Source organism: Centruroides vittatus, unplaced genomic scaffold (genome assembly GCF_030686945.1).
Source record: "Centruroides vittatus isolate TY-2023 unplaced genomic scaffold, ASM3068694v2 contig_1057, whole genome shotgun sequence".
NCBI lineage: Eukaryota > Metazoa > Arthropoda > Arachnida > Scorpiones > Buthidae > Centruroides > Centruroides vittatus.
The window spans coordinates 985,128-1,013,098 of NW_027120684.1; the positions used below are offsets into that span (position 1 = coordinate 985,128).

General features: G+C 29.5%; 1 protein-coding gene across 1 annotated transcript; it reads left to right on the forward strand.

Annotated features, from left to right (window-relative positions):
• Positions 1–778: 778 nt before the first annotated feature.
• LOC136972408 (proline-rich protein PRCC) lies at positions 779–27,968 on the forward strand. The gene is made up of 5 exons (XM_067267007.1): positions 779–1,093; positions 10,112–10,150; positions 23,510–24,028; positions 26,711–26,914; positions 27,134–27,968. Exons 1-5 carry the CDS (start codon positions 824–826, stop codon positions 27,218–27,220), a joined length of 1,119 nt encoding a protein of 372 aa, XP_067123108.1. The 5' UTR covers positions 779–823; the 3' UTR covers positions 27,221–27,968.
• The last annotated feature ends 3 nt before the right edge of the window (positions 27,969–27,971 follow it).

The window sequence follows — 27,971 nt, forward strand, 5'->3', positions numbered from 1 at the left end:
GTGGGCCTGGCCGAACGCATAATGGGCTTGCTATAAGAGGCCCGTTTTCGGGCGCGTTAAGCGCTCGGACGGGCTGGCCACGTGGAGTTTTCTCCAAGTCTGTAACGCCTGAATAGGGGTCGGTTATCATTAGAAAACCGCCCGGAAGACATTCTCTCGCGCGTAACGTCCATTTTAACAAACGAAACCAACTACTGTACTTAATACTAACCAATGTCATTACGCATTCCACGGGGTGAAGATAGCCAGAAGAAGCTGAGGCCCAACTTGCTACATACGATAACACAAACCTTTGATAGGAGTCGATGTGAGGTTTCGAAAAGTTATAGGGGATCGACGATCAAAAAAGTTTGGCCACCCCTACATTAGGCAAAACGTTAGTAACTTATTCCTTGCAATCAGACTCGACATAGAAGTATTTGTTTTGTTTTTTTTTAATTTTAATGCCCTGCGACATTAAAAATTGCTTTTTCATTTCCAATTTGAATTCGACCGAGTGAACAAAAATAAGACCCAATATATTAGAAAATTTATGAAGTTCGAACTCGAATCCAAAGTTGACCACGCAGTAGTATTTACCCCACCCGAAACGGATAAATGACGCACAGTTCATAAGATTATATATTTTATTATGCAAAAAAAATAATTTTGATATTTAATCATTATTAATTTAATTAATATTTATTTTATTTGTATTTGCTTAATTAAATTCTAAGAAAATATTTTCTTTTTTTTTTTTTTTTAATAAGATGGCAACAGGGATTAGGCATAGCTAGATTTTAGTCGTTTGGTCAGCAGAAGTTGCCAGGAATTTTAAATAAACATGTCTTTAGTTCAATACGATAGCAGCGATGAGGAAGAGGAAGAAACGAGAAATAAAAGAGAAGAAACAAATGAAATTAAAAATAACAGCAGTATTGAATCTCTTCTCGCGAATTTGCCTGCGCCCAAATTAAATACACTACAAAATGTAATTAGTGAAAAGGAAGCAGATGACGATTTCGTAAAAATTAAAGAAATTTCAAAAAGACCTTCAGAATCAGATAAGAAACGTAAACAGCCAGTTAAAATCGTTATTCCAAATTTAAATGAGGTAATAAAATTTACTTTTTATAAACTTCTATATTAAATATAAGCTTATACGTGATATGTTATTTGAGATAATGAGGTCGTAGGTTCTGTTTTTGCTATTTTTGAAAGAATCTTAACTCGTAAATTTAGTCAATGGAAAAGTATTTTTTAAATGAAAATTTCACCAACAAATATAAGTGTAACGGTATTGATATGAGAAACTGCAAAAAGCGCTAAATTTTGACTTGTTTAATTTCTTGTTTACATTGTTTTCTCTATTTCATCTTTTGAATTTCAAATTAAATCGGTCTTGGCAAGATCATTTATTGCATAATTCTCACTATTTTCCATATAGAACGTATGTATTTTGAGTCTTGCAATCAGTGGTGATATTCGAAATAGTTAACAAAGGGTTCGCTAGCAGAAAATTTTTCCCTGACAATCACCGACAAACGAAATGGAAGTTTTGGCTAGAAATAAATACTATATCTTGCGATATATCTAATAATCAATGGCGTATTTGGAACGTAACAAGCCCTGGGCGAAGACCAAGTAACAATAGTATATTAGTGCTGTCGACCTTTCTTTTTTTTTTTTAGGCAGAGAAATTTTTCACCCGAATGGCACTACTCATAGTAAACAGATGTCATCATCTCTCGTAATACAATATCCTTTTTTATTTCGCTGTCCATAGCCCGACATGTGTTCCACGGCCATCTTGTATTATCTCGCGCGCGAGTTTGTGGGATTTCTCTTATGACTAGATCTAGTTTCAAGAACTCTCTTGAATCGATTGCAATTAAACCTCGTTTCGGTCGAGATTGAAACGGTCGAGAGAGATAGCATCAAGACATAGTCCCCGACCTTGCTCACAATGTAGATTGAAATGCTCAGTGCGAACGGGGTATAAGGCTCTAGTTTAGTAGTATTACAGAGTATAATACGTATATTTTAATATATTTTTTTAAAAAAAACAAAACCACTGAGAAATGTTCCGTGTGTTTAACAAGGTTCGGAAAACTGAAAATTTTAACAATGGGTTCGGCCGAACCTGTGCGAACCCGCTGAATATCACCACTGCTTGCGATCCTTATTTCTGGATCGGTTTACAGGCCTGTAAATTGGCCAAAAATGTTTTTTCTGTGATTAAAGTTATTGCTTGAAAAGTACAGATGGTGGTTTTTTTTATTATTTTATTGTAAAATCTTGGGTTATTAAAAAGGAATTTTTTGAGTCTGTTACTTTTGGGCTACTTTTTAGAAAATTTTTGGCTACAAAAGCTAAAAACATCTGGCCTGCTGTCATACTTGAGACAAAAAATTGGCACTTAAGCAGTTTGAGTTTGACACCCCTGCTTTAGATCATCCTCAAAGTTATCTATAGATCTAGGAAAAGATCTATAGATTTTTTGTCTTGTACTGGTCATTTTTTCCAAGTATGCATTCTTTGCTTTCTAATCATTATCCATTCTTCCCATGTGTCCTATCCATCTGAGTCTATTTGCCTTTAAGATATTAGGGTTTGTCGGTTTTTAAAACCTGGTTTTGAAAAACCAGTTTTTTGAAGAAATTTATATAATTTGAAAACCAAGGTTTCCCAACTAAAAAACCAGTTTTTGAGCTTAACTTAAACATATAAATTAATTAATTATTTGAGTAAAAACATCAACATTTTGACACAAATTGTCTCTGACATAAAACGGGAATATTGTTAAATACTAAGTTTCATAAAATTAACTACAAAAACAAAAAAAATCTCCCTATGCCTAAAAAGTGTCCAATTCTCCCTACAATAGGGAGAAATCTTTCAACTACAGAAAAACAATAGAAAGATTTGTACACTTAAAACAATGCCTTGTTTCAGCTTTGAATGACATTGGTACATCTCACATGTGGAACAAAGCTGAGTATTGTAAAATTTTAGAGCTCCTTAAAGTTTAAGGACCAATACATTTAGTAACTGATGCCTTAGGATGACAAAGTTTGCATCTTGTCATCCTATTTATTAACAGTGAAGGCATATTTGAATTTCTGTTATGTGAATTGAAAAATTTGAAAACTGAAATTAGTTCCAAGTTGTTACATGCTGAGAGGTACGAATTTAAGAGAAGAGACAAATTGAATTAGTAATACTTCTCCTTTATTTACAAAATCCACAGAACATTTGAACAAATTCATCTAGCATATTTTTTCCACTAGCTGCAAAATCTGATATCATTAAGTTATCTGGACAAATATTATCGAGATTATATCCAAATTATTCTATAGAAGATGACTGCGATGATGAAAAAGTGGCGAAGAAGAAAATTAACCGAAATCTTTAAAAAATGCTATGGAAAAATCAATACATAAGTATTTCCAAGAACCTGAAGTGACTTTGTCCAGCCCTAAGACACTAAAAGATAAGTTTTTAGTATTAGAGAGTACAAACAGAAGAACCAAAAATTTAGATTTATTATTTAATGCTTTAAAGATGATTAAACCCAGCTCAGTAGCAAGTGAGAGAGTTTTTTCTATTTCTGGCAATTTTGTGTGCAAAATAAGGACACGGTTGAGCAATAGATCTATAGACGTTCTTTGCATTCTAAAATCATATTTTCTTAGGAAAAATAAGAAATAAAATAATATTTTGTAGGCATTCATTGTTATTCGTTTTTCTTTATGGTTTTCTATGGAGTAAATTTTATAGTTTAATGTGATAATCTAGCATTTCCTTTTTTTTTTCTTTTTGTAGATGTTGGTCAATTTTTTTTTGTTTTTTTTTTTATATTTTTGAAATTTTATAAATATTAAATAAATTAAAAAGTTTTAAAATAAGTTGTAAACATTCCTTATTTTCATTTTCGGGGGGAGGGGTGAAAATTCGAAAACTGGTTTTGTAGAAAAGTTGAGATTCAAAAACCAGTTTTTTAAAAAGTCTGGTTTTGTATAAACCCTATAAGATATCTGTAATGGGTGGTGACTTATGTTGAAGTTCTCCATTAGTTCTTTGCTTACATTCGTTGAAGTTATTATTATTACGGATTATTAGCTATTATTAATAATTATATCATTATAAATGACCATAATTTTACAAACAGAATTAACGTGGAACGCATGTGCAATTTGATACACACTGTACTGTTCGATGTTTAAAGATTCTGGAATGCATGCACATATAGCATCCTGAATAGAACATCATTCAAATAATGTTTGAATTTTAATGGCTAGTTTGCAGGAAATTGTATGTAGATGCCTGAGGAAGAGCCCAGAACGGGCATTGAAAACGTTTGCAAGTATAGAGCATTAACACTCTGGTTATTAGGTTAAGGCAAGTAGATACTCATTAAGCAATCATATATTAGCAAACAAATTTTCAACTTTCCTTTAATCCAGTGATTTCCAAAGTGGATACTACTGTCTCCCATGGGCAGTGAGTAAATCTAGGAGGTAAAAAGCTAGTGGGTAGCAGGGAGCACTGGAGGCAGTTGAATGGTGGCCATAGGCAAAGGTTTGGGTCACTAACAATCTTTCTCTTTCCTTTTTTAAAATAGGTAAGAAGAAACATTGCATTTAGTGGTTTTCAGATGTAGAGAACAATGCATGGTAAGGACACAAAGTGTGAAGTTTATAGATGAGTTTTTCTAAGAATATTTCCATGCCTTTTTCACACAAGGGAAAATGGTTAGAGGGCATTGGGTATAACTTTATGGAACCAAGGCGGTAATGGCTCGAAAAAGTTTGAGAATCACTTCTCTAATCCATAGTAGTCCCTAAATAAACAATTTAGGAATGATTCATGTTATAATCTATATTTTATTAAAATAATAAATGTTTTTTACTCAAAAAATGGGTTTAAAATTATGTAATTAACTTCTGTTTATTGAGTGTAATAAAATTTATATTATATCATTTATTCATGTAGAACATCATAAAGTATTAAAGAATATACACTTGAAACAACAATAGTAACATTTGCACCCTTACAAGGATCAAAAATAACTTAGGATTGATCTAAATTCATAAAGAAAATAAGAAACTGTTATTTTCTTTATGCATATTATACTTTCTTACTTTCTTTCAGTCATAGATGATCAGTTTTATGAAATTTAATAAATAAATAAAAATCACAAAAGTTAGTGAATGATAAATATCTTTATAGTAAAATGCTATGCAATATATGGGCATTTTTATTAACTAAGAAAAAAAGTGTTCATTTTTTAAAATATTAAAATAAATATCATGCTATACATAATAATAATTAATCATAACAAGACATGATAATGAATATATTGCTTTTAATGAAATAATAAATACATAAAATTAAATATTTAAGCACTTTAAAGCCTAAAAACTTGTCTTCAAAAAGGCAATGAATGTTCTGTTGCTATGAAAGTGTAATCTTTACAAAAAAAAAGCCACTGTATTGATCATAATGTCACTATTATATCAGATGGAATATCTCAGAAATGATACAAAATAAAAAGATAACATAAATTAAATATACAATATTATATATTTGAAAATTTTGCATAAAAAAATAATTAAACAAAAAAATGTAACATTATGTTAAAATGTAAAGCAACAAAAATTACAGGCCATTTTCAGGTTAGCAGAAATGACAGAACTACAGTGATTGAGAATGGTCCAGCCAAACTAGGGCTTGGAGCATGGCCACCTAGATACCTACCATGCCTGAACCTGATATATTATGATGTCGCAGGAAGAGTGCTTGTTGTAAATAACTATCCTGTCTAAAATATGCCATTCTGAATTTACAAATTTTTATATTAACAATATCATAAATAACTCAAGACTTTATTTTTAAATCTCAAACAGTAAAGCTTATTATGACAGAGTTATATGAACTTTACAAAATTTATATTTAATTATGGCTGTTTATTTTAATCTTTTAATTAAAAGTCAAAAATGTTTTCAGAAATAACAAATAATGTTGCATATATGGACCATTTATTTTGAAAGTGGTGTAAGTCCAGTTTTGGAAAAAATTGAGAAATCACATAATATACATACAATTTAGTGTAAACTTTTTATTTATAAACAATTCACACTTAGCATTTTAAAATAACCATATGCTTTGATCAATTAAAAATTCATTGGTAAATGACATTGCATAATCATTGATTATGAAAGTGGTGTAAGTCCTCGATATTCATTAGCCGGCATCGCTATGTAAATATATAATCTCTCTATTCGCCGGAACTAGTAATAATAAAAGAAACCCTTCTAACCTTTTTCATGTAAGTCCATTTTCTGCAGTGTAATTAAGCACTTGGACTGTCCATAAACTACATCTGCATTTTCCTTGAACTTTTACTCAATCTTCTTGTCCCAGTTTGTCCAAGTTTTTGTAACTCTTCCTCTGTTTGGATGTCCAACATAATGCAACCCCCATTAAAACCTTCATCACTTTATGAATGATAGATACCATAAGTGGAAATGAAACATACAAGAAACTTTGAATTAAATGTAATAAAATGCATAAACTATAAAATTTAATGAAATAAATGGATGTCCACTAATGCTCATCCCCCTTGTCTGACTTGTCTTAAGGGAGGGGTTTAACCCTCTCTTAAGACAAGTCGCTTCCAGTGTGGACATCATTTATGGACAGCCCTTTACAACAGAGGAATAAAACTATGAATTTTACCAACAAATGTACAATTTGATGGAATGGAAAAAAAATCCGTGTAATGAACCTAAATAAAAAGCAGTGTCTAATGGTAAGCTCATAATAATGATACTTATAAAATAGTTTAACGATAAGTAAATATTTTTAATATTCAGAATAAACACTATTTTATTTCTTGTTATTATATATAAACAAAATCAGAATAAAACATAATGTGTTTCAAGTGAAATTAAGTTTTACATAATACAAATTTAATGAATTTTACATTATGAAAGTGATGTAAGTCCATTTATAGCCCAGAAAGAATATATTAGTTTAGTTAAATTCACATAGAAGTCTTTATGCAATCAACTTACACATTTCTAAAGTCATAGAAACATTGTCAAACTTAGTACACTTTATTTATATTTTTGAATCAACTAAAACGCAAATGTTTAAATATCTTGAAAGAAGAAAAAATGGACTTGCACCACTTTCAAAATAAACGGTCCATATATTGATGTTTTTAAGAAAATATGACTCTTAATATTTGAATTATTGCATTATTATTTTATCTGTCTCTCACTATTAGCATTCTACATTTCTAAATGTCGTCTTAAATGTAAACTTTTATTTTATAACTAGCTGACCCGGCCACGCGTTGTTGTGGCTCAAAATGTATCTATTATAAATGTATAACACTTCCTCCATGGGGGAATTTCAAAAAATCTGTTCTTAGTGTACATTCTCTTGACGTAACCTATTAAAACGCAATTAAAAATGCAAAAACCGCATGCAAAATAGTATAAATAGAAGCAGAGTTCTTCACAGTAAGCCTTAATCCTGTCCCTTTCCTCGCTGGGGAATATTGAAAAATCCCTTTTTAGTGTATATTCTGTTGACGTAACCTATTAAAACGCAATTAAAAACGCAAAAAACCGCATCTAAAATAGTATTAATATAATAGAAGCAAAGTTCTTCACAGTAAGCCTTAATCCTGTCCCTTTCCTCGCTGAGGAATATCGAAAAATCCCTTTTTAGTCTATATTCTGTTGACGTAACCTATTAAAACGCAATTAAAAATGCAAGCAACCGCATGCAAGATAGTATAAATAGAAGCCGAGTTCTTCACAGTAAGCCTTAATCCTGTCCCTTTCCTCGCTGGGGAATATCGAAAAATCTCTTTTTAGTCTATATTCTGTTGACGTAACCTATTAAAACGCAATTAAAAACGCAAAAAACCGCATCTAAAATAGTATTAATATAATAGAAGCAGAGTTCTTCATGGTAAGCCTTAATTCTGTCCATCTCCCCCAGTGGGGGGAATTTCGACATGTATATTATATAAAAACATGTGCGTATTCGAATGCAACGTGGTGTCAAAATTTTAAAGGAATCGGTAGGAACAAACAAACGTTATATTTTATTTATATAGATAGATAGAAAATGATCTGCTTTAGTCCATTCTCACAGAAAAACATAATGCCTCACAGAAAAGCAAACTTAGGTCATTGGAAGTTAGTGCCATCTGTTGGACATAAAAGCCTTAATCCATATATAAATATATTTTTGAAAGGGGGGAAATGGTGGTCTTCACATATGCCAGAAACCTTCGCGGGAATGTATTAAACAACTTCCCAAAGTTTCATGGCAATCGGATAAATGGTATAGTAATGCATGAAGGACAAACAGACACACAGACAGACATACATTCGTTTTTATATATATAGATGATGTTATGTTCCAAACATTTTTAAATGTCTAACAATTCAAATTCTTATATAATATTTTTTTAGCCTGTTATATATATGTCTACATTAAACCCTATACATAGTGTATTTTAATTCTGTATTAGTTATTGTAATGTTTAGTTATTAACATTTAACATTTATTAATTATTAGCGAGGTTGAGGCCAAAGTTTTAAATGCGAAAACGTGTACATCGGACGTTCAGTGCCGCTTTCCTGTAAGCCTAGAAGTTTGACAATGGCATTTGGAATGTCGAGCATGATTCCACTGACTTTCCAAACACCATTGTCAAACTTCTAGGTTTACAGGAAAGCGGTGCTGAACGTCCAACATACATGTTTTTGCATTGAAAACGTTAGCCTGAACCTCGCTATTAACAAATACAATAAGCTGACTTCTGTTGTATCTTTCAAAAAATAAAAACCTATTTAAGTAATTTTAATAAATAAGTTTTAATTTCGTGGAGAAGTATTAATTCATTCTATGTCTGACTTCTGTGTACCAAATGTCAATAATATATTTTAATTTTTAAAAGCCTTATTTTTGATTTTTCTTCTAATCAAATTACTTTTGGTTAGAAGAAAAATCAAAAGGTTTATTAGCGGACTAACCTCTAACTAACCTTTTCTTTATACAAATTTTAATGAATTCTAAAATTATATGTGTAAAGTAATATATACAGTATTTAGTTTATGCAACTATAATATAAATGAAACCAAATATCATACTTGTGTTATTGATTAATGCCCAATCTAGAAGAAACATGTAGACTATATACTTTCTTATTAAAATCTACAGTTTAGCCTATTTATCCTTGATTGGACATTACGGGCAACCTTATTAATTGAAAATATGTATTTTCTTTAATTAAAGTATTATATACAATATCCAAACTCTTCATGAAAATGATAGGAACCATTATATATTCACTTTATATATTAATTTTCACAAAGACAAAATAAAACTTCTCTAACTTAGAAACTGTTGAAAATGGTGGTTTGAAGCATTCATTCTTCTACATCAAAGACCTTTGTTAACCATAGTGTAAACATTCATTATTAGGATGTAGTTTTTAACTTACTTAAACAGTTATCACTTTATCAAAGCCAAAGGTTTAGTTATTGCTTTATTGACTGTTTAATGTCTTGGTGTTGAGACTTTAATGCAGCAATTAATAGTTCTTAATAAATTAAAAATGAAAAACAAATTTAATAGTGACCAAATATTGTTTAAGATTTCTTGATTAGTATAAAAGATGCTGTAAAGTTATCTATTTTTATTAAATTTGAAAAATCAGTATTTATTAAAAGTCAATGTTCACCTATTGAAATATTGTCCCATTTATCACATGGTCTACTTGCTTTGTAAATGTTTTTGGCTAAAGATGGATGTATAATAATGTCAAAGCAATGACCATGTGGTCAATGATTGAACCTACAATGATGGCACAAACTTAGTTTGACATTGCATTCAGCAAGTTTGCTATCAACTAGTTTGGACTTACCTTATCAACATAACAAAGAATTAAAGCAATGGTATCAATAAAGTGTTTTAAAATATTTCTCTCCTATTAGGTGTTAGATATGCAGATAACTTATATGTATGGACTATATATATTTATGGATTATTTTTTTTTATCAGAAATTATATATAGTAATAAAATTTTTATTATTTTTCTTAGTTTCCTGAAGAGGTTCCTTCAAAAGCAAAAAAATCCAAGGTAAGATGATTAAAAAATTTTGTAATGTATTGTATATATTTATGTAGAATTCTGTAATAGCTGTTAAAATAATTTATATTTATAAAAATGTAAAATATACTGAATTATGATGATGATAATGTCAAACTATTATTTATTGGGTTGTTCAGAAAGTAATTTTGTTTTTTCCATAGAAAAATAAACGCAATATTCTTATAATAAATAAATATTTTATTGAATTATATATTGACCATTTTGGTCAAATACTTGTTGTCATTGTTTCTGGTAGTAGCATGATTTCACATACATAAAAGTTTTGATCATTGTTTACAAAAAACTGATCCAAGTGATTTTGACATTATCATTTCGAGTAAATGTCTTACAGTTAAAAAAAATTTGTATAGATCGGAACAAGTATAGTATAATACAAGTATAAATAATAATCTGAGTGTGCCCGATCTGGCGAATATGGTTGGTGTGATAACACATCCCATCTAAGCTATAACAGTTTCTGATGAGTTACCAAACTTGTGTGAAATTTGGCATTATCATGGTAAAACACTACACTTTGTTTGTTGATCAATTCTGGCCTTTTCTGTCTGATGATATTACTCAATTTGTTTACTCGATGGCAGTACACTTTCGAATCAATTGTTAAATTGTCTGGTAAAAGCTCAAAAACAAATTTCTTTAAAATCCCTCCATAGAGAGCATCTCTCTTTAATAACATGTGGAACCCATATATCAAGCTTTGAAACGAAACCAGTTTGTTTTAAGTAATAATAAACGGTTCAATTTAACAGATTTAATCTCTTAGTAATTTTACGTGTTGTTATACGGCGGATTGCTTCAATCAGTACCTTTATTTTCTTTTCACTGGCTTCAAATGTCCATCCAGAATGTGGTGTATCTTAGATATTAAAATTGCCAGAACGCAATTTTGTAAATCAGTTTTGGCACTGTCTTTCTCTCAACACATCATCTCCAAACACGTACCACAATTTTTTTCTTGTTTGAACAGCATTTTGATTTTTTAGTTATAAAAAAGCAAAATATGCCGAAAATGATGCTTTCAATTTTCCATATTTGATGGGTCACCAAAAAAAAACAATTGTACAGAATCAAACAAAATTTTTTACAAATAAGCCTGAAAATGTCAGCTGTTGAAGTATATAATGAAAATGTGGCTTAAAATAAAATTGGCTGGTAAAAATACATCTAATTCCTCTAGTAATAAAAAAATGAAATTACTTTCCGAACAACCCAATAATAGTGTCACTAATTAATTAGCAATTAATTAATGAAACACTAATTAAGTTAATAATCTTTCAATAATTACTTTACTAGATTATGACTATTAGAAAAATATAATGTTTTTGTTTCATTAAGAAATTGGTTTCTAAATTTTCTTAATTTTATAATATACACTCAGTATACTGGATAACATATATAAATATAACTCAAAGAACTAAAAATCCAGCATGAAGAACAAATTAAATGAAAAGTGAACAAACATTTTCGATTGCTTCGAGCAAGAATTATCAAGTTAAAAGAACATTTTGGAAACTGAACAAGAAATGAAATGTTATATTAAAAATACAAAAAGAACATCATCTGACTGGTAGTCATTAAATATATGGTTTCACTTTGATGTAAATTAATATTAAATTTCAAATAAAGTTCTCCAAGTTGGTGACAGTGTTGTCTTGTAATTAATTGCTGTGTTGATTTTGCTTGCTTTGTAAATTTCTAATACTTCAAGTTACTTGCGTTGTGGCGATCCCATGCATGTGGTGAATGAGTTGTGTTTTGTCAGTATGTACTTGCACATCCTCATTCAAGGCATGGGTAGCTAATGCCATTCTTGTTTGACCTTCATTAATTGTATTAAGATGTTTTTGTAAACAGTGTTTTAATGGGCACATTGTTGCCCAACACATTGTAGATGGCTGTCTCTTGTCTAAGAGGGGGTATGGAGTACACCCTCAAAAGATAGTCTATTATGAAGGTTCATAGAAATTCCAAGAACCTTCATAATAGACAAAGGTTATTGCCCCATGTTATTTCACAGAAAATATGCATCAAAGTCTTGTTAAATACCTTACAATTTTGAATTTTGCAATCTGCAATTTTATTTCTCAATTTTGCTCCACATAATTGTTTATTAAATCACTGATTATTTTGGCTGGATAACCATGTTGGATAGCCAACTGGGCTGGGTTGCAGCATGTACTGCAATTCTTTCATGCCGGGTTAACAGCAACTCTTTCAAACTTTTTTTTGATAATGGAAGTGTGTAAATACTCCTTTTACCAAGGCTCTGACTGCTGCTAACTTGAATTGAAAGGGATTGTATGATGAGGCAGGAATGAAAATTGGATTGTAAGTGGGTTTGCAGTATATCAATCTAGAATTATAGTATATCCCTTATGTTTATGTTGTTATCCAGGAAAAGTACATATGAAATAGGTTGTTTTTCTAGGCAGAAGTGGATGCAAAAGGATTGGCGTGAAAACATTTTAGAAATTTGCCTATGTCTAGTTTATGATGCCAGTTATTAGCACATCATCTATATATCTAAAATATAAGATGATATCATGCTCATAGGATGGAAGGACCTTATTTTCTAGTTGTCTGATAATTAACTTGCAAAGTATGTTTGAAAGAGGGCTTCCCATAGGCACTCCTCTGTGCTGCAGGTATATCACTGCCTCAAATTGGGAAGAGGAGGAGTGGCATGTTAAGTTGGCTAACTCTGATAGATATATCAGTTATATCACTGGATATAACTAATAGTCATCTTGGTTATCTATATGGGTGAGAAAAAAATTACAAAGTGTTCAGAAACAAGATCCTGTTTTGAATGACAGGTACAGTGATTTAAAATCCCACACTGTGATATATAATCTGTATGTTGTGTAGATGTTCTAATAATTGTTTTGAATTCTTAACACCCTGATGGTAATTATCTAAGTTACTATTGATGTAATGATTGAAGATTTTTTGATTAGTATTGTTGGTAATGCTGATTTGCCCACAATGGGACGGAATTAATATCCTGGTTTATGCATTTTGGTAAAAGTGAACATTCTTGGAATAAAAGACATTGAGATGGAGATATATGCTAAAGATGTCTTCTTAAAATGGATGATTCTGTTGTATAGCTTCCAGAGGCAGTCAGAAGGTACTATACATTGGTATACTACATTTTAGTGATATAATCCAGCATGCCTTTTCTATATGAAGATCTATGCAACAGGCCTTTAGATTTATCTTTCCTAAGACTGTAAACTTGTAAGACTTTATTGGTCATCCACTTTTTAGACACATTGATGGTATGGCAAATAGAGGCATTTGGAAACTGTGTTGTTGTGACTTATGGTTAGGCTTGTCTTCCATCTGTAGTATTCTTTCTTGGCATTGTCAAGACTATTGAGATTATTTCTCAGTGTCCAGAATAATATGTTCTGACTTACGGAACAGCAGTGGGATGCTGTATAATGGTCCTAAGTTTGTTTGAGTGGCTCATCAGCTTCTAATTATCCACCAAAATCACGAAATCATATAGTAACATCATATGTTGGATAATATTTCTTCTTCCAAGTCATTTATGGATGCACAGAGTGAGCAGAAACAATGTGGCAATTAATTACAAGGACAATACTTTGTTACCTGCTTGGAAGACTATTTGAAATTTAATATTAATTTACGTCCATGTATATGTATATATATAATATATACAGCATGCAATAAATTGACATCGCTTTACTTTAGTTACCTCAATCTCCCTACATCAGTTTTGCCAGATATGGGACAACTAAAATCAGTATATATGTTACGGACTAAGTGATTAATACAGCCATTAATGATAAACAAAATCAGGCACTGTAAAAAATTTCAGGTTTTTTATCATAATTTATCAGATTGACTGGTCACTATGAATACTGCTATCACCTGGTCAGGCAAACTGATAACAATACTTTGAGGAATAATCATTCAACATGTGCTGGCCAAATCAACCCTTGTGTCTGAGTTGCACATGTCTTGCATTTATTGAATTTTAAATTCATGTGGCCAATAGGTAAACTTGTGTAATGTGTTAACTTTATTTTTTGTTTCTTAAAATAGTGTTTTCTTCTTTGAAAAAATAATGATCATGCAGCAATTGTTAAGTGGTTTGAACAACTAATGAACCTCTTCAACAACTAATTAAATGAGTTAATATCAGCAAATGTCATCAAAGTCTTAATTGCTTGAATAAATATACTAAAGAAATATTTAATTTTTTATATACATTATACCAAAAATGACATTCTAGAAGTTTCCTTTAAGTTGATTTTTGATTGAAGTATAACTTTGTTAATAAGACTTTGATAACATTAGTTTAATTAATACAGTTAATAATACCTATTTTTAAAAAATCACATGTTGTTTTTAAAATACTTTGGAACAGTTCACAAAAAATAAATAAATCTTAATGAAAAAGTGGGGTTTCTTTTTGAAAATCAAATTGCCCAAAAGGAATGTAGCATTATTCATAATGTCTGGTCAATTTAATAAATTAATCAATATTTATCAAGCTACATGGACATTTTCATGATTATTCACAATGGCTGGGTATTATAAATAATGCCTGATTAATCACTTGGCCCATAACATATGTATATAATCATCATACATTTTTGGTAGATTTGAATTGATTGAAATGCAAACCCTTAAATATTTTGACACAGAAAAATGGACTTGCACCACTTTCATAATAAGGGTTGGCAACCTTTTATGATTGCTGTACCAAAAGAAAATAATATGATAGATCAAAGTGACTATTTTATTATGCAAAAAGACTAAAATTCCAGAAAAAATACTATATTTTGATGTAAAAATTTAATCAAATAATTTTTAGCTTTTTTTAAAAAATCCTCAGAAATAAATTGATAGATGTTACTTCATGAGTTATTAATGTTGATAATAGGAATAAACTTTCTAACAGGAAATATGTAACTTTGAAGAAAAGAATATGCCTTACACATTTTTATCATTTAATGTGAAATAATATCCATATTTCTTTACTGTCCATACCAATTGTGAATAAACAAGTATGAAAGAATAATGAATTGATTTTGGAAGGTATTCTTTTAAATTAGTCTTCTAGTGTGTTCTGCAAACTTGGGTTAAAAGTTGTAAAAGTATGAATTTTATAAAGCCTGAAGCTTCATCTGAAGATGAATACATTTTGAAATGGCAATACAGCAAAGGAATGTGTGACAAAAATAGTAATAAAAATAAAAAGCTGGTAAGGGTTCTTGCATGACTTTACTGGCACTCATATTGTATAGTTATGTATACTAATAATTACGAGGTGTGTCCGGAAAGTAAGTACTGTTTTATTCTGCTGCCACCGCAGCAGTAGTATCGCAGTTCAGCACCTGCGCATACGTGTTTCTGGTTGATTGTCAGTCCAGTGATGCCATTACAGCTGGATTGTGTTGTTTTTCCACATGTTAGTGAGCATTCAAAATGTTTAAGACGATTGCCGATCCCGCCGACTGTGAAGTACGTTCTGTAATACGGTTTTTGAACGCAAAGAATGTTAAGCCAGTTGAAATTCATTGTCAACTTGAGATTGATTGAGAGGTTTATGGTGAAAATGTAATGAGTGATGGAATGGTGAGAAAGTGGGTTCGACAATTCAATGATGGACGCACCAATGTTCATGACGAAGCACGGAGTGGGCGGCTTTCTGTTGTCAGTGATGGTTTGGTTGCAAAAGTGAATGAGAAAATTCGTGAAATCAGACTGTTCACAATAAGATTGCTTTGTGATGAGTTTCCACAAATTTCAAAAACTGTTTTGCATGAGATTGTCACAAATCTCTTAAATTATCGCAAATTGTGTTCCCGTTGGGTCTCCAAAATGCTTACGAATGTCCACAAAACAAAGCGACTTGGAAGTGCTTTGACATTTCTTATCCGATATAGCGGAGAAGGTAATGATTTCCTAAACAAAATTGTTACCGGTGATGAAACTTGGGTTTGTCATGTCATTCCAGAATCAAAATACCACTGGCTGTCTTCACTGGTGGCATATTTCTTTGAAGAGGGTATAAACAAGTTGGTTTCCCGATATGAGAAATGTCTGAACAATGGTGGTAAATATGTAGAAAAATAGTTTCTGATATGCTCTTTCTTGTAAAAATAAATTTTGTTTTGAAAAAAGATTTTTTATGCGAATTTTTCCAAAACTGTACTTACTTTCCGGACACGCCTCATATATTATTAACTATTTAAAAAAAAGGCAAAAGGGTTATTTTTGGGGTAAGAATGAGTTTTAAAGAAATTGTAGATGCTAATAATGAATAAAGCTTTCATTAGGTCTGATCCCATTTGAGATATGACACATGGCCTTATCTCTGTCTCTCTTTAACTACTCTAACTCTCTTTAACCGTCTTGATCTTTAACTACTGAAATTTAAAAGCATCAATATTCCATAAACAGAAATAAGCCTGCTAGGCTACAAAATTTTTGGTCAATCCAGTCCTGAGATATAATGCAAAATAAGCATAAACAGGAAATTTTATGGGGTTTATTTATTTAATTATTTTTACATTTTTGGTCTCCTGGAGTGTCAAAACATCAATAAAAGCAAAAACATCATTGCTCAAAATTTAACTGATCACCATATGTTCTCTATATTATATTCTATAACAACTGGAAAAGTAAAATAGATGGAAGTTTGTTGGGAACTGTCAGAAAATTAATTATAAATATATTTTTGTTATTTTTCACCAATTAATTTTCTGTTTTTCTGTGCTAAGGACTAGAATCTGTTTCATACCATTAAAAATCCCATTGCATGCTACACTTGGTACACATGCCACAGGTTGCCAACTCATTGGTTAATAATACTGTACAGTACATGCATGATTATTCTAACATTCTGATAAACAAAAATTTTTTTACCTCTTTAATTAAGATTGGTTTGTTTGAACAATGAATTAAATGTTTTATAAAAGTCCTTACAGATTAAAACTATTACCCAAATATCTCTCTTTTTTTTTAATTTTATAATAATTAGTAATTTTGGACAGCTATCTGTAAGTGGAGTCTATATAATACAACCCCTGGCAAAAAGTGTTTGCACATGATATAAGAAAATAAAACTGTTTAGTTTGAGCTCATTTTACAAGAAAATAAAAATGTAATGGTCAAAACAAACATATGTTGTATTCATTGGGTTGTTTATCATTTTAATTTTAAATGAATAAACCAAACCATTTTTCCAAAAACATTTTTTTAAATATAGCAGTATTGGAAAAAGTTTTTGAATATACAGTTAATTGGAAAAAAGTACTTGAACACTGTTCTAAATTTATCGATTTGAGAATTCTAATTTGAATTGAAGAAAACATTAGCTTGAAGAGGTGTGTTTGTATCATTTTCTAAGTAAACAGTGATATTTACTCAATACGTTTCAGACATCTTTCTCTCTTTTCTAGCAATTTCTTTAATTAAATCAAAGAACTAATGTTTTTGGCTATTTTAAATAGCCTTCTTTACTTGCACATTGGGTTAGAGTGGTTTAATACCACTTTAGCCCAATATTCAAGTGAGCCAGGTATAATAGCCAAATGGGAAGAAGCTAAGATTATAACACTAATATATGACAATGGCAAATTAAGAACACTAGAAACATTAGAAATCTTTGCGAAATCCTTAAAGGGAATCGCATTAATAGCAAGGATGCCAACTCATTATCCACAGCATGGCAATCATTCCTAGTTAAACAAGAGCTTGAATCAAAAAATTTAGTAAATGATTTGAGAAAACAAATTATGAAGCTGCTACAAAATGGAAAAAAACCAAAGAAAGGTGCAGTATGTGTTGGTATATTGTTAGGAACTACAGTACAAGTTACACTTGGAAAAAGCTTAAAGACATGAGATGTAAAACCACAAGGCTCAAGATGACCTATTGAAAAAAGTGTGTTTTAAAACCAAAAAATGTCTTCCAAACAAATGAGGAATAGAAGAAAAATAAAAAAAATGTTTGTGATACAACAATAAGAAATAGACTGAATAACATGGGATTTTCATTTGCAAAGCTGAAACAAAATCAAAACCCTTTTAGACCAAGGAACAAAAAACAATCATTTAAAATGGTCAAGACAGCACAAAAATTGGACCATAGAAGACTGGAAAAAAATGAATTTTTCAGATGAGAATTGTGTGTGTTGGATGTGGTGATGGTGAGGGAAAGTTTGAAGAAGTACAAATGAGAAATTTAAGGAAGACTACCTGATTAGAAACACTAAGTTTCCAAAAAGTTTAATGATTTGGGGCTGCATGTCAGCTATTGGATATGGAAATATATGTATCCTTAATGAGGCTGTAACAACTGAAGTATATGAGGAAATTTTAGAATCATTTCTGATTCCAGCAATTAAAAATCATTTTGGTGATGCTGATGTTTTTCAGGATGATAATGCCTTATGCCATTGAGCGAAACAAATTAAAGAATTTTTGAAGTATACACCCTGAGTGCAAATTACTCATGCTTTACCTAGGGGCAAATATTTACATAAAACATAGGAGAAAATTCTAAAGGAATTTCTTGGTACAGAAAATCAATTAAATGTAAATTGTAAATTGCAATTGTAAATAGTATTTAAGTAATAAATTGTGTTCTCATAATAATAATAAAAATTCACTCATTTATAATTGGAGGCTGCAGATTTAATAATATTGCACAAGCAAACATTATTTTATATATGTATGGAAAAAGTGAAATGGATAATCTGCAGTTCATATTTCAGAAATTTTAATTTTATCAATAGCTCTTTCAACATGAATTTTTACAAGAGCAGTTTTGTGTTTCATCCATTTAATTGCCATTAAATTTCTTTTGATTTGATTTTGAGAAAGGAGACACAATTAAAATAGAATTTTTATTTTCAACATTCAATTTAATTTGAGGAAACTATCTACCAGCCATAACAATGAGTAAGTTTGTAAACTTGAACAAGTTAAATGAGTATGACTTAATTAATCGTTATTCTTATTTAGACATTTTGACCAGTCTGTTTATAACAAAATGGCTGTTGGTAAAATCAAAGATATGAATGTTTGCTAGTGCAGTCTTATCCGAAATATTTTTCTTAGATTGGTTTGGATGGACAGTTATTTCTATCATTTCGCCTTTTAATCCACAATTTAAACATTCAAGTAGAATTAGAAACATCAATATTTTGGGCACCATTTTCTTAACGAAGGAAACTAACTCTTTCCTTCATGAATTTTGTTAGTTTCATTTGAAATGTCACCAACATTGAGCATGCACATGAATGGAATTTGTACTTTGACTGACTTGTTAGTAATGCATTTAACTCATTTGACTTTATGAGCATACCCAATATCTTCCTTCTCCAGTTTTTGTAGAATACCATAATCATTTGCTATAAATGAATCTGTACTTTCTCCATATCCACTAGAAAGAAAAGTTATAAGGCCTGATAGTGCAATGCCAATATAATATTTTATAGTATAAGCAAATTTATAGTTGAATAAAATTGAATTGACGATGGCTTCTCAGTTTTAATTTCTGTACATTCAATGATTACACTTGTTTCAAGAAATTTTTCATTAAGTGATTGAGGTATTGTAGCTTTAATAGATAAGTTTGTTGGCCAAATAATCCAATCTTGTGTTTACAATAAAAATAACCTAAAATTTGTAAAAACTATGTTTTAATGGTGATTCTATGAATTCCAACAATGCATCTAATGCTGAATAGCAGAAACTCAATTTTAACTTCATTAGAAAAATTAGTAACTTACTTTCCAAAGACAACTCATAAACTCTAACAGGACTGTTCAGAAGCATGCAAAAAAGTAAATTGAAAACATTGAATCCTACTGATGTTAGATCTTTTAAAGACTGATCATCATCATAAAAACTTGCTATACCAGTAATATAGGAAACTTGAATTTCAGAAACATTGTTTTATAGTCATGCAAATAAAAATTTTTTTTAAGTTACCAAACTGTTTGTTTATAGCATCTGTTTGAATTCTAAAGTCACATTTTGGTTTTTCTTTAGACTGAAAAATTTTCTTCAGTTGTTGTATCGAAATGTTTTCCTCCTTCCTCACATGAAATATGCCTTCTGTTTATTAAGTGCTTATATTTCTTCATTGACTGTTCATGTTGTTGATTTTCTTTATTGTTTCTTTTTTCAGGATAGATTGTTGGATTGTAATTGTAATAAACCTTTGCTTTATCCCGCTGATGAAATGTATACTGTATATCCACGCTGATTTAAAAAGTACCACTGTGATTTGTTTTTACAATATTTACAAGGATATTTTTTTGAAAATTATTCATATCAATTTTTAAAAAAATTGACAATAAATTTTGTATTAGTTACTTTTGTCTTTTAGAAAAATTTATTCAAATTTTCTGCTTTTAAACAAATAAGGTATGGATGTTCAGGAAAACAATAAAATGAAACTTTTGGCATTGTATGTTGAGTATTTGCTAGTGTATTAGAACATCCAAACACAAAACAATTCACATTTGATTTTCCCATTTTCAATATTATAACTCTAAATACAAATTAAAAAACACCTATTTACTGGACTCTAAAACTTTTCAAAATGTTCTAGATAAAATACAAATGCATTGTTTAGTGAACTTCTACCTATTATGTAATCATTTGTCACTAGGGCAATGCATGAGTAACTTGCATTCATGGTCTGAAAGAGTGTTAAAACATTAACTTGGGGACCTGTATTCACGAATGTCTCATACTGTAAGATATGATATAGTAACTCTCCAATATCGTAAAGTTACCAGAAACTAATGACATTTTACATTTTGTGTTCATAAAACAGAGTGTAACACTTATGACAAAATAGGAGAGATTGGTAATGAGAGTAGGTCGTACGAGATCATTAGCGACCATTTTCATTTTAATAGGGCCAATAGGAAAGAGTTTCTTAGTGACATATTTTCAGAAATTTCTTGCACCATGTGCTTGCAATATCAGAGAAAAGACATTTTTATTTCATTTAAATTTAAATGAGTAGGTACTCTTAGGTAAATTTATATGTATAATACATAGTATCTAAAACTTGCTTCTTTTGAAAACTGTAACTAACCTAGGCACAGAACAAAATCTGCATAAAATATAGTTGTAATAGACTATTGAAAAAGTTTAAAAGAAATTGACAAACTATTGTTCAAATATTGAAGCCTTTGGCATTGTATTTTTTCAAAAATTGTAACCTGAAGCAGGTCTTAGTTGTTGACTGAAACTTTTTCTGGACTTTCATCAGTCTGCTGGGTAAATTTCAAGGTTAGAGAGTTTTTATCAGCATATTATTGCCCAGTTTCTGGCATATCAAACTTTTTAATGAGATCTCTTAGATATCATAGTAGTTGCAAGACTTTTTACAATATCGTAACTTACAGTGTGCTTTGTGAATTTGAAACTTTTTGAAAATGACAACTTACGATGAAATTCGTTGTAAGGGACTTTCCATAAATGACATCTGCACTGGAAGGTAGGAGGGAATTTCAACTAGGCCTAGTTGGACAAAAACCAGACAAGCAGGAGAGGAAGGTTGAGCTTCAGTGGACTTCATTTATTTCAATAAATTTTATACAATTTATGAATTTTATTACATTTATTTCAGAATTTCATGTATGTTTTGTTTCTACTTTTGGTATTTATCATTCATAAAGTCATAAATATTTTAAGGGGGGGTCAAGTTTTGTTGGACATCCAAAGAGGGAGGTGTTACAGAAATTGTATAATCAGGGACATGAGGGGGGTAAAAATGTAAAGAAAAATGAGGACAATTTATGGACAACGCCTAATGTACGATATGTGGTGTTTATGAATCTGAGCCTTGGCTTGCAAATAGCCCCAATCTAAATATTAAAATCTCTATTAAAAATTTATGGGAAAAGTTTAAAAAGCTGGTTGATGAAAGAGCACTAACTAATAAAGGTGAACTTAAAGAAGCCATTAAAATTAGCTGGAGTAAAATAACTTCAGAAACCTTCAATGAAATAATTTTGACAATTCCAAGATGCATAAAAGCTATAATAAGATCAAGAGGATGGCTGACAAAATATTAACTTCTAATATTTTGTGATTCTTTTGTTGTTGTTCAAATACTTTTTTCCATCTTCCTGTGTATTAAAAAACTTTTTTTGGGAAAAGGTTTAATTTATTCATTTGAAATTAAAGTGATTAATGCTTAATAACCCAATGAATAAAACAAAACATATATATTTGTTTTGAACATTACATTTTTATTTTCTTGTAAAATGAGTTCAGACTAAACAATTTTATTTTCTTACATGTTTTAAATACTTTTTGCCAGGAGTTGTAGAAACTAGAGAGAATGATAGTCTTTATTACTTAGACTTTACTTATAACAGTCTGTCCAACAGAATTAACAAATTTAAAGCACCTCCTGCTTGAGGTAAAGCATGTGTAGCTGAGTTATAAAATGCAAAGTTTTTATAAATATAAACGGTAAAAGTGCATTTGAAGCTTCATATTTTTTATGAAATGTACTGTACATGTCAAGATGATTAAGTCAGGATAACAAATCACTGTGCAATGCAAAATATTCTACTAATAGATTATGTGAAATTGGTACTGATCATGTGACCAATTGTAAATTGCTAAAATTAATTATTATTTGATTACATTGAACTATATCCAAACTTTTATGACTTTCTGCATATCTAGAAGTCATGAAATTTGATTTGAGACCTCATTTGCTGAATGTGATCAAAGGGAAGTGTGTGAACTAAGTGACTTTGTTTCCTTTTAAATATATACATGATGATTGTGATTTTGTTTTGTTAATAAATGTGATATCTGATCTGTTATGATAGATTGTTTTGTCTGCGATTGTGGTTTAGTCATAGTAGCTTAGGATGGCTTAACAGTCAAAGATATTAATTGCAGTCAAATATATTTAAGATAAACGCATTAAAAATTGTTTCTCAAATTTTTGTTAATTGTCTTGCAAATATGCAAATTTTAGCTCCACAATTACAAAAAATATTGCAGATATCAAACATTGAATATACAAAATAAGGAATAGGAAGATTCTATTGTATATATGGATGACATGTCTACTCGTAATGATAAATCAGTCTGATTAATTAATTTAATTAGTTCCCTTCCTTATCAAAACTTGGCATAACCTGGTAATTAAGTGGTTAATGTGTCTTACTATTAATGTTAAGTTTTTTTTTTCATGAAAATGAGATTATATTATATTTTATGAATTTTGTTTCTATTATAATAATATAATATTATTAAAAATAGATTCATAGTTAAAGGTTTTCCTTTCTTTCAGGTACTTAGTGGTCTCATGGATATTTTACCTGCTCCACGAAATGCATCAGTCAGTCATAAAACAGTTTCTTTAGTTCCTCATGCTGTATCAAAAAAAGTGACGGAAACAGCTACAGTTAAGAAAACAAAAGTAAAAAAAAATGCAAATACTTGTTTAGTTGCTTATGATGATAAAGATAGTGATAATGAAGAAATGAGCAGTCAAAATGACTTTTTTTCATTGAATTTAACTAAACCAACACTTGAAAATGAGAATTTAAATGTTAATGATGCTTCTGAAAGAACTTCTATTTCAGAGATCAATAAAGATTCTAGTACTGAAAATTCTTTAAATAATACTAAAGCACAGTTAAATTTTAACCCTGAACAAACTGATAGCATTGAATCATCAAATATTATCATCCATGAAGATCAAGAATTTCAAATAATTGAAACACCTATAACGTATGAAGAAAGTGTTGAAATCCAGCCACAAGAAGAAAGCTCACAATCTCAAGAAATAGACTTTAATGACGAAAGGGTAAAATATTTAAAATAATTTCAATTAAATTTCACTTTTAGTATGGAAATGTATTTTTAAAAATAGTTGTAATATCTAAAAATTTAATAGGACATTAACTTTGAAAATATATTACTTTTTAATGTAAACTGGTTGAAAAGTAAAATTGATATTACACTTTTAAATATTAAATTACTAAAAAATTTTATAATTGATAAAATTTTTTACCAATTTAATATCTGTTTTAACACTTCTAAACTGTAGGTATAGAATGTTAAAACACTACCCCTTAACTTCAGCCAACACATCTTAAGTCAGAATGTTTTTGTCCTTTAAAGGGCCTTTGTTTAATGATTTTTTTCATCTTAAATAATAATTTTTTATATTTCATTAAATAAATAATAATGTTCAAAGTTGCTTGTAATTTCAGATCATAGATAAAATATAATTACAATATATTCTGATATTATTATTATTATATTTTTCTCTTGTTAAAACTCAAATTTCTAAATCAATACATAAGTGATATATAAATATGAAATTTATATTACTCATCGCAGCAAAGCTATTTAACACGTTGACTGCCATGTGACTTTTTAGGATTCTGGTCTAAAATGCCAACTTAATTTAATTATGTCATATTATTAAAAACTCTAATCAGAGTACATAGTAATAATCAAAAAACATATAGGATGTGTTTTTTTTTTAAGAAAAAGATATTACGAATTATCTCATAGTTGGCTTATGTAACAGAAAGCTCTTCACTAAAGCCAAACTACGAGTTAATTCGTGCACAGACACAATTCATCCTGTCACCTTGCTACAGCCAATCAGAGATGTGCGTCAAAATTTCTTAGTTTACAGAAGCATTCGTTGAAGCATTGATTGGAGAAGAGATTCAACCAGTTTCAAAAAAAATTAGACTGCAAGAGCTTCACTATTTACAGAGTATCCCACCTACTGAAAAAAAACAGCATCCCACAAAGCCACGTTGAATTTGTACCAAAGCTAAAAAACGCCAAGAAACGCGTTATTTCTGTCCAATCTGTCCAGAGAAGCCAGCATTGAAGATTGTTTTAAAAATTATCACAAACAATAAAAATATTGTTTTGCTTTCTATTTTGAATAAACTTTTTATGATTATATTTTCTGTTCATTTATTAATTAATAAATGTTCTGTTCAGTTAGGCAAAACTTGATTTTTTGTTCTTGCCCCTGAGGCTATCTATTCAGATTTACACTGATATACTACAAATTACATCGTAACTGCACAAATATGGCAAGGAAACAAACTACGATATAACTCGTAGGTGGCGTCCTGGGCAGTAACGAAAACTACGAGTCACTCGTAGTTGGCAGTCAACGTGTTAAGTATGTTTAAAATTTTTCTTATTTTCTAAGATAGGATTGTCATAAATAAACCTAAACTATAAAGTTGAAAATTGATCTTCAATATAAAAATTACTTGTTTTATTGAGAAGACAATCAACCATATCAACTGTATTACCTACCACTTTTCAGTTATTATATATCTTCGATACAGTGCACTTAAAATACATTTTGTAAACAATGTTCAGATGAATGCAATTGAATTTCTTAGAGTTAAATTTGATTTTCCATGAAATATTTTAAAATAATATTCAAGGCATGATTACAATATGAAAATTTAACTTTAAACACAAGTTAGTTCATTTTTTATTTTGTTTATTATTACAGTCAATTTGTGTTAATACAAATTAATACGAATGACTAGGGAAACAGTAGTTATTTTGCTTTATTGAAAATTGAACTGTTGTCAGGGTCAAGGTTGTATAATTTAGGGGAGTTCCTGTGTGTCATATCTTGAGTAGGGTTGGACTTAATGACAATTTTACTTGTTAGCATTTACAGTTTTTATAAAACTCATCCCTACCATCAAAATTCAGCTTTTTGCCATTTTATGATAATTAAAAATATAAAAAGATTTTAATAATAAAATGTCATAACAGATGACACCACACGTACAGTTTTAAATGTTCTCAGGAAAGTTAAGCAACTCATTGCTGGATTTTCTTTTCTTTTATATATATATATATATCCATTTTGGTTTTTATTTTTTGTAAAAATTGAAACTATAATTCCATAACTGAGACTGAATCATCTCTCACATGCCTCTCATTCTCATAACATCTGTGTATGTGTAATTTTTTTTACCAAGTATATAGATTAGACATTTCAGTTTCACTTATAAAACACAGGCTCTCCCTGCATTTTAGCAATTTTTCCCAAATAATGTCTATAGGCTTAGCTAAGATGCTACTCCATTTTATTGTAGTGTTTTTGTAGTTATTGCTGTAATATTTTTCTACAGCAAATTCTCAAGACTGCTTTAATTCCCCAAACCTTATTTGCACATTCAGACATATTATGGCCTCTTATGCTCTGTGTAGAGTTTGTTTATAAAGACAATATTTTTTATAAAGAATATAAGTATGATAATTAAATTTGGAATTTGAAACATGTCTATCTTTACACTAAATTACGTAAATAATCAAAAATAGCAAAATTATAACTCAGTCCGGTATACTTTTCTTTCTATTCTATAAATGTGTTTCTATTTCATTTTTAAGATATTGGAAACTAAGTAGTTATATCTGTTTCAATTTGACATTCAAGATTAAAAAAATTTGTCATTGTTTGTTAAGTAAATGTTTTTTTTTACAGTTTTTAAGACTGCAGGGTAAAAAACAGCGAGGAAAAGAAGAGATTCAAATAATAGATATATCTGCAGATCAACAGCTTCCAAATGAAAATCTTTTAATAAAAAATCTTACAGATGAAAGTCTTTATTATTCTTCTAAAAAAAAGGGCAAAATGCCAACAGCACAACAAAGAAGAAAACATCAAATTACTTATCTTGCTTTCCAGGTATTTTGCATAATTTTCTTTATAATTAAAACATTAAAATTCTATATTAATTTCTGAAAAATCATGAAAGAAACTACCTCAAAAAATATATTCTTTCATTACTGGTTAAATCAATTAATTCTAATTTTAATGTTTAGAATGTTCATATAAAAGTGAATGAAAATGAAAAATGTTTTGTTAAGCAGGCATGTTTTAACATTGTATTCTTTCTTTTTAAAGGCAAAAGAGAGAGAGCTTGAACTGAAAAATCAGTGGTCCAAAAACAGAATGACTCGTCGTCAGACTCAAGCAAAATACGGATTTTAATCAAGAAAATGAATTCTTCAACAAAACTTGGACGCTTGTTTCTTTAAAAACTATTGTTATAATAAATTTATTATCAATTTGTAACATCTCAAAATGTTAGATAACTACTGCAATATATATATACATATATATAAAATAACAAGAAGACAGCCATACATTGAAATCAGAAACCTGAATGTCTGGCTGTCTCCTTGTAAGATTAAAAATTAAGAATATTTTTATATTTTTGTTATAAATTATTTTTAATTATATCAATTGAAAGTATTAAATTAATAATAATAAAATATTTTCTGATAGTTAAAACTTAAAATTATATGAATTTTGAATTTGCTCTTTCTTATTGATTGTAAAGAAAGTTACTGAAAATTTCAGAATCAGAAAGAATAATATCTACAATCATATTGAATAATAAAAATTTATTATGATGATTTATTATTATTCATTACAACTATGAAATAAAAGTTACTTTAATTTAGCTTTCACAGTCCCATGTGAGAAAGTTATTGATTCATAATATGAAAATTTTAGTTCTTTCATATTCACCTTTTATCAATATATAAGTTTACTAAGCTGGAACTGCAACTGAATCTTAAGTCATTAAATTTTTTTCTTAGAACAATTGTCTAATTATTAATGCTTATCTTGTAATTTTTGAATTTCACAAACTATTACACTACTAGAAATTCTCCTGTCAAGCATGACAAAATATTTTTTATGAGAAAGTAGAGATTGAGGAATTGGAAAGAGCTTC

Bases quoted from the DNA above. Each gene is read 5' to 3' on its own strand.
- LOC136972408 (XM_067267007.1), top strand. From the start codon at position 824: ATGTCTTTAGTTCAATACGATAGCAGCGATGAGGAAGAGGAAGAAACG. The intron at 24,029-26,710 runs GTAAAATATTTA...TTTTTTTTACAG, and splicing joins TAGACTTTAATGACGAAAGG to TTTTTAAGACTGCAGGGTAA. The intron at 26,915-27,133 runs GTATTTTGCATA...TTCTTTTTAAAG, and splicing joins TTACTTATCTTGCTTTCCAG to GCAAAAGAGAGAGAGCTTGA.